The sequence below is a fragment of the Sprattus sprattus genome, assembly GCF_963457725.1.
Source record: "Sprattus sprattus genome assembly, chromosome: 2".
NCBI lineage: Eukaryota > Metazoa > Chordata > Actinopteri > Clupeiformes > Clupeidae > Sprattus > Sprattus sprattus.
In genome coordinates this window covers 57478846-57487243 of record NC_137921.1, presented here as the reverse complement: position 1 = coordinate 57487243, position 8398 = coordinate 57478846, and the positions used below count along the sequence as shown (strand labels likewise).

Here is an 8398-nt window from a genome sequence, read left to right as displayed (position 1 = left end):
AGCCCAAAATACCATCTTTAGTTATTATTATACACTCACTGTGCATAGTCATAAGGTAGTCAGACTGGCTTACACATTGTTTCACCTCACCATGTTGTAAACAGAGGAATGAGCCCCATGAACTCCTGCTTGTTCCTGGCCATGCACTGTTCTTCATAAGCATGCCTCATTCCTCAGGGTAAATCAATTTAATTCAGAGTTTCTTATCTATTAGAGAGGAAACAACAGGCTAATGAATAGCTTGCCTGCTTAATAAAAGCTGGTTTTAAATGTGATTAGTACCGCTGCATGGCACGAATATTGTCATTTGCGTTGTTCCGTGAGCATTCTAGGAACCATAAAGAGGCCGATGCTAATGAGACAAAGGCTGCGTTTGGATTAAATTAACACCAGGGACAGCTAATTACAAACACACGGCTCTCTCCACACGCACAGGGCACTGCAGGGCTGCCAGACATTGGTCCATTGTGTCTAAACAAACATGGCTGCCAATTATGACTTCAATTCATCATGTAATTTTATTTGCAAGTAATCATAACTACTGTATTTTTAATGAACACACATATGACAAGCCACTGATTTACTAGGAGACCCGGTGTCGACAGAAAGATCAGCTGACACTTTCATTAGGAGAGGTCATGAAACTTTGGACAGTGTATAAAGTACAGCCTAAGGTTCAACCCAATATATTTGCAAATAAGTACACACACAGCCTTGGTTTGTGTAAGATATATCTTATTTATTGTACTGACAGAAAAAGATCCCGTTAAACAAGAGAACATAAAACCTCCCCATTTAGCCTAAACCAGGTAGAGCAAAGAACATGTAAAAGAGGGGGGGGAGGGGCCTGGAGTTGCTTTGAAAGGTTCATGCTAGGGTCGCCGTGAATTCATATCATAACGCCACCTGTGAGAAAGCAGAGAAATCTCCATTACTGGCCGTGCCAACAGTCATCCTCGCAACCACAACAGCTTGGTTACACCACACACACCGAGAGACAGACAGAGAGATCACACAGTCATTTGCTTTTAGAAGTAGAGACAGGAATTTTAAGGAGCTATTCTAGGGGGAAGTTAGAGCAACAGTTTTTCATACACGTCAGAAAATATTCCAGATATTTAAATTCACTCATCATCTGCTGGCACTGTTTAAGACGTCTTGCTAAAGACTTGGCAGACAGAGGAGAGACTGAAAGTCTGGTGGGGAAATGGAATGGGACCTCTTCTCTGCATTCCCAAGCCTCTGTTCCTAATACACTACACTGTCCTGCATAGCCAAAACATGCCTTAACTCAAACAACACCATACAGATCAGTACTACTAGATCTCTCTTCAAAGAGACCGTCACAGTCGACAGGGATTCCTCCCAGTGGCCTGGCACTGCCGAGTCCTATATTATGTCCTGGGGAGAGCCACTGGGCTAATGAAGGTCTAGGATGCTACATGGAAAGTTCAGAGCGATTAGCATTGCCTGACATTGCTTACATTCCACTGGCATTGAGGGGTTTGGCCTCGTTATACAGGAGCACTAGCTTCCGCTAAAGCTATCTATTCACCATCTAAGGGCACAAGCAGCTGGGAGGGATTCACTGCCTTAAGTGGCAAGACAGAGGGGGGGGGACTAGAAAAAGAATATGGAGGGGAAAGACCGAAAATGTATCATACTTCTAGCTTTGTTTTCCATAACTGAGGCCTAAACACAGTATACTTTGAGTATCTGACAGCTCCAGCTCTGGGAGCCAGCACTTACATTAAAAAAAAGAATTTCGGCTGGTTGAATTAGGGGTTTCAGATGAATTATGGGACATGGAGTTCCCCAATGAAACCGTGTATTCCCCAAACAGTGTGTTGTATGGGGCTGTGGGAGAGGGCAGGTGGGAGTACCTGTGTGGAGTGTTTGCTCATTCATCGATGTACTCGAAAGGCTCAGGGGCCTCAGGCTCCTGCTCTTCCTCCTCGATCTTGGGGCCGTGGGCAGAGACTGCCTCCACCAGCTCCTCCTCTTCCTCGCTGGTGTCTCTCATGATGATGATGCCCCCCGAGTTCAACTGAGGAGGAAGAAAACGGGTGTGTTAAAGACGGGCGCTCAGACTGGATGGGACATTCAGTCCACTGGACACCACATACAGTGCACAGACGCCCCCACCCCCACCACCTCACACTTGGTAGCGCTCTGACCACTTCCTCAGCTCCACTGACCCTGCTTTATGTGCTTAATTTAGTCAGTCATCGTTCATCATGAGCAGACAGACGGAAGCACGGCCCATGGGGACCCGTCTGTGTGTATGTATGTATGTGCGGAAGCCCCGCTCTGAAGTTATCCTGCAGCAAATGACAGCCGCCGCTCTGTCCTTGACCTGCTGCACAGGAGACGCCCAGGGCTGAGAGCTGGCTCGGCTGTGGAGCCGCGGGAGAGGCAGGATGAGGCCATGCCCTGGCACACGTACACACACACACACACACACACAGACACACAGACACACACTCTCGCTCACTCCAGCCCCCACAGCTTTCATCAAGCATTCGCTTTCAACGCCACGTCACGTCATCCATCACTCCTCCACCCCATGGCAGCGGATCAGCAGACACCTTCCACTGTTTAGATGAACACCTCTCTCCGGCCAAGAGACCTTGCACTCCCATAAAGCCCGGAGAAACACCAAGCTCAAGCTTAACACTTGCAATGTTCAGAGCGACGGTAACCATCGCATCAGTGTGGACATTTATCCGCAGTGGTAAACATATAGGTCAAGTTATGGAGGGGAAGTTGTCGTCTGCCAATGCCGATACGGAAACTGGACCGTTTTTGGATGAGTCGTCGGGAAAGTGCTCTGAAGACTGCGCTTAGCTAATGGGGTCCAGTGACACACCATTGACCTCACACAAAGTGACTGCATGGCTATACAGCTGCACTCTCGGCTTTGTTTATTTGGACATTTGAGTGGACAGTCGACCTCGCTAAGGGGGGTCTGGTTATGTTCCAGTGCGTGCTAAATGCTAAACTCAATTTGTTTATTTCAGGGTAATGGTCGACATTAAGCATGGGCACAAGGCAGAGAGCTTCATAAGCCAGATATGCTATTTTGATAGCTTCTTATCACATTAAGTGAGGAGGGGGCTGGGCTCATGCCGGGTAGTCTTACTGACAGGCAGACCAGGTAAGGGAGAAAAAGGAAGAATCATGAGCAGAGAGGAGAGTCCCTTGGGACAACCTTGGGCAATCTGCCACCGCTAGACAGTGTCTCGAGCAATACGGCTTCTAAGACTGCTGTTCTGCTACTATTATTGCTGCTTCTTCCGCTTGCAGGAAGGAAAGCAAACTCATTCCCAATATTTAGTCTTTGGGTGTGAAATAATATTCTTAAAGCGAAATAACAAAATAATAAAGCCTTAAGGGGAACAAAAAACTAAATTATAAAACAGAATATCTACCAATTTATGCTACTGAAACATGTCAAGCAGACGGATGCTGCCCAAGGCCATCATCAGCATCAATACCATTACTACGTAGGTGATGATTACAAAATGGATGCCGTTACATAAGAGTAAATATTATAATGCCCTTCAGTAGAACTAGGTGTTTGCCTTCGCTGATCAAAGTTTAACAGGAGCCAAAAAAACAACAACACTGTTTCCAGGAGAAAAAAACAATAAAATATTCTTACTGATGAAAGCTTCTGTGATATCCCCTGGACCTCTTTAATGAAGACTAATCAATGTTCTAACAAGAAAAGTTTATTTTAGCGTTAACATGGCTTAAAGCAGTTTTAAATGCCAATGCCGGGTAAAAGAGCGGGCACTCACAGGCTTGAAGGGCTGGTAGCGGCAGGTTTCGGGCATGGCGAGCACTTTAAGCTGGGCGGGCATCACACGGGCTGGGTTCTCCAAGAGCTGGAAGTTGGGCTCTACCTCCTTCTTCTTGTCTTTCTCCTTTTCCTTCTCCTTCTCCTTCTCTTTTTCCTTCTCTTTTTCTTTTTCCTTCTCCTTCTCTTTCTCCTTCTCCTTCTCCTCATCCTTCTTTTCTTTTTCTCCATCCGCCTCCTGTGAAGACAAATATGTAAACGTGATGAGGGGACAACCATCCAACCCTAGGCCTTCAAAGAGAACGTTACAGATTTCAGTAACTAGTGAAGCAATCAACTTCAGCTTTCTTTTATGGACCGTACAGAGTATCATTAGCCTTCACATATGGTTTTAATGAAGCATGTATGTTTTTATTTGGCAGCATAAAAAAAAAAACTCTTTCAGACACATCTTCATCCTTTGCTTTTCTGCTGTCTCTAGCTCCTCAATGCCCTGAGGATCTAGAGCTAGTGAAGTGCCATAGGGGAGAGCAACGTGTGTGTGTGTGTGTGTGTGACAGCTGAGTAAAAGGTTGAGTAAATATCTATTTGTCCAGTGGATTAGGCCTGTCTATATGAGCAGGTTCGTGCAGGCCCAGCGTTGAACCTCTGCTATAAATCTCTGGCCTGGCGATAAGCCCTGGCCAAGTGTGCAACTCAGGGGGACTAGGGGGGGGTTAGGGTTCAGTTTCATCCACTGACATCACTTCTGCCTCAACGCCTCAGCTGCAACACACACACACACACACACACACACACACACACACACACACACACACACACACACACACACACACACACACACACACACACCTCAGAGGAAAGATTCTGGGAACTCTTGCTTTTAGTGAGTACCAAGGCAATGAAATTCCAAATTCTAATTCAAACGTAATAGAGTTGACAGCACTAGGGGGGGGGGGGGGGGGGGGATGTGTGCTTCATGGGTGAACTGCTGATAGAAGACAGAGATGGAGGGACTGATAAAGAGAGGAGTGAGAGGAGGCGAACAGACAAAAGAAGAGAGTGTGACCAAAAAGGGAGGGGGATAGAGGGCAGGATAGAGAGAGGGAGGGAGAGAAAGAAAGAAAGAGTGGGTGAGAGGGAGGGGAAGAGTCGGTGAGAGGGAGGGGAAGCTGATGCGCCTGCTGCCGTGCTCCCAGCAGTCTTGTAACTGGGGCTCAGAGGGAGCAGAAGAGCCTGCAAACTATTAACACATTACACTCTTTTCCACCACCCCTTCCTCAGAGCCCAGCCTGGGCCCACCACCCCACCATCCAACCACAGCACACAGGAATGAGTTTGCTGCCCCCTGACACAACACACGCACACACACACACACACGTCATTTCATCTTACGGGACGAATGTTTAGGCTCTCCACTTCACAAAGGACTCATTAGCACACTCTGCATGTCATACAGCAGTCTGTGGTTATGGGCAGAGCCTGGACACACACACACACACACACACACACACACACACACACACACACACACACACACACACACACACACACACACACACACACACACACACACACACACACACACAAACACACTCACCACTTCCATCTTCTCCTCCTCCTTCTCCTTCTTCTCCTTTTCCGTGGCCTTCTTCTTGGCCTTGGCGGTGATGGAGAGAACAGCGGTGGAGACCTGGCAGATGGAGAGAGTTAGAGAGAGACGTCAGGAGGGAGTGAAGCTGACATATATCCTCCTTATGAAGCCCTCTAAAGTGCAGCAGTCTGGCACGCTGGGGAGTTAATGGCGGCGTGTCTATAATGGCGTCTCAGGGCACGCTGTGCCAGCGGGGGACTCAGTCAATGGCGGCCCTGGGCAACGCTGGCGCCACAGTCCTAGCAGCTGGCCTGAGCAAAAACCCCCCGCCCCACCCGCGCTCATCAAGGTGGCCTGACAGTGTGAGCCCGAGAGCCTCTATCTGCCAAACACCTGCTGGAAATAAAAGCCATGCTTTTTGCTGATCACAAAGGAACAGATCCTTTTTTTAACCTGCTTGTGGGAGAGTGTGTGTGTGTGTGTGTGTGTGTGTCTAAATGGTGTTTTTAAATTTGAAATTCTAATGGTGTTTTTAGTAGTTGCGGTTTCTTGTCAGTGGCGCAACTCCTGCTGTGGGATTGGGCAATGGTGGATATTCGAACCCGAGACCCGTTTGATCTTTGAGTCACATGAGTGTGTTTACTGTGGGTTTCCACCTGCGAGGGGGCTTTTAAACAGCTGCTTTGCTCTCACAACAAGTCTAAAGCACACGGCCTGGTAAACAGGTGAGTCATGCCTGTCAGCCTTATCCACAATAAATCTACTGTTTATTTGAATTAGATCAGCCTATTTTTGTGGTGGAAATGTTTGGCCAGTGGCTCCTGAAAGAAAACAACATTCCGGGGTGGAATAAATGCTTCCCGGATCAGGTGTGTCCTAACTGGAGATGATGTGTTGTCAGGGTCTCACCTTCTCCTTCTCCTTCTCCTTGGGCACCTCCAGGGCGGGTGGGTAGGCGAAGGTGGAGGGCTTGCAGTTGGACCTGTACTGCACCTTGGGCATCTGAATGAGAGGGACACAAAAGATGGACGTTTCACATTAGAATTAAAACACTCAACCCTTAATATTTTATCCTTTTCATATCAAGTTACAAATATATTTCTACAATAATAAAAAAAAAAAAGGAAGCAAAACTTGTACTGACATCTTCTAAACCTACGCAAACCTATCATGATCCTTAGAGGCTATGTCACTTTGAGAAGAATTAGCCCAGATAAGTTTGTCACATCTAAGATCTGGAGAGTGCAGGACAGTCAGCAAATGTCATGCAAGACAACAAAAAAAGACGCCAGGAGAGAGAAAGAAAAAAAGAAAGGATGGATACAATGCAGTGGTCCGACCATCTGTCTGACCCGGCCCGCGGAAGAGCGCTCTGGCCACAGCACAGCTCAGGGCCCTGGCACTGGACAAGACTGGCTGAAATACCTCAGCTGGCACTCTATGGGGGCCGCAACAGGTGTTCAGTGGAGGGCCACATTCATTGTTTTGCGATTGTCGAAGAGAGGAACCCATTTCATTAGATTGAGGGTGTGAGACATTGATCTCCCCTGGCCGTGGCTGTGATGGAGGCTTTGGCGCTCCGCCTGAGCGGTGGGCAGGTGGAGAGGGTGGGGGTGAGGGAGCCTGGATTACTGTGGCGGCTCCTTGCTCGGTCGGCCAGGATCAGCGCTCTTTCATCACAACCCAGCTGAACCCCGGACGATGATAATTCTGCTCACGCAACGGCCCAGTGCCTGTGTGCTTCAAGAGCCTTTTGATAGAGCTGGCCTCATGACTGATTTCCAATGTCACCTCCCTCCCACAACAGAAGTTGACAGGCAAGATGATTACTGAGACAGCAAGGTTGCAGTGTGATTGTAGCACACACACGAGCTCTAAAAAGACAATCTACTGCCGGAATAAGATTGTATCAACACAATAACAGTTATTATTGTAGTCGATATTGGTTTACTTTCCTATATAAATTAATACGCTTAAGGACGGACAAAAGCCGCTCAGGATTGCCTGTTTAACCTTGTGATGGCTACCTAGCTACCTAGTAGCTACCTGGAGTGGTTTGGTGGCAAGAGTCACTACTTCTTTCCCCGTAAATACAAATAAGTAATGGCTTAAGAACTACTGCCTGGTGTGTTTTCAGCAGGTTGGCGGGTTGCAGCGCTGCGGCTTACCTTCAGGTCCTTGTTGAGGCCAATGATGGCGGTGGGGGTGAAGGCCAGAGACAGGAAGTGGGAGAGGGGGAACCAGAACCAGAACTGAGTGAAGACCAGCAGGCCCACCACAGATGGCATGTGTGTGTGACCCGTGCGGGACTGCAGTGAGATGGACATGTTCCGGCCACCTACGGAAGGGGAGGGGGGAAGAGAGACACAGAGAGAGGATGAAGAACAGGAGAGAGAGAGAGGACAACAACCATTAGAAAGACACCACCTTCACTTGTTTTTTCAGGCCAGTGCATCATCGTATGCAAACAGACAGCTCGTGGAAGGGTGACTATCGCACACAAAGGGCTTCAGGATTGTCCTATTAGTCATCTCTGATATTAACGGCATTAAAGTCAATTACTGAAGGCTAGGTCTTGATTAAAACAATGCAGAGCTGACACGAGTGCGGAGGGGAGGGGAGGGGAGGGGAGGGGAGGGGAGGGGAGCGGTGCAGGGGGCTGATAGCAGAGGACACAGTGCAGAGTCCTGCCATAATTAAGCTGCGATGTGGGGGTCAGGGCGCAGAGACAGGGTGGAGAGCTGGAATAATAGACCTTCCTCTCCCTTGGGGAGGTGAAGAGAGAGACAGAGAGAAAGATGAAGAGCAGAGGAACAGAGAGAAAGAGCGAGGAAAGGAAGGTAATGAGAAGAGGAAGGAAAGCGGTGGAAGGGTGGGGTGGAGGGTAGAGGAAGGGCAGAGCATGTGTCCATCTCTTCTTCTTTTGGAGTAAATTGGGAGGATAGCTTACAGGCAGCTGGAGGGGAGGCCAGAGGCCACCGTGCCTTTGATGAAGGGTGATC

General features: G+C 48.3%; 1 protein-coding gene across 1 annotated transcript in view; it reads right to left on the bottom strand.

Annotated features, from left to right (window-relative positions):
* Positions 1-724: 724 nt before the first annotated feature.
* psmd1 (proteasome 26S subunit, non-ATPase 1) overlaps positions 725-8398 on the bottom strand; it is a 41972-nt gene continuing 34298 nt past the window's right edge. The window contains exons 20-25 of the mRNA XM_080860623.1: positions 7565-7734; positions 6306-6398; positions 5403-5495; positions 3804-4040; positions 1884-2047; positions 725-906 (exon numbers count right to left, since the gene is read on the bottom strand). Of these exons, the coding sequence (XP_080716749.1) occupies positions 1901-2047; positions 3804-4040; positions 5403-5495; positions 6306-6398; positions 7565-7734 (740 nt within the window). The 3' untranslated portion in view covers positions 725-906; positions 1884-1900. The remainder of the gene's footprint in view (positions 907-1883; positions 2048-3803; positions 4041-5402; positions 5496-6305; positions 6399-7564; positions 7735-8398) is intronic.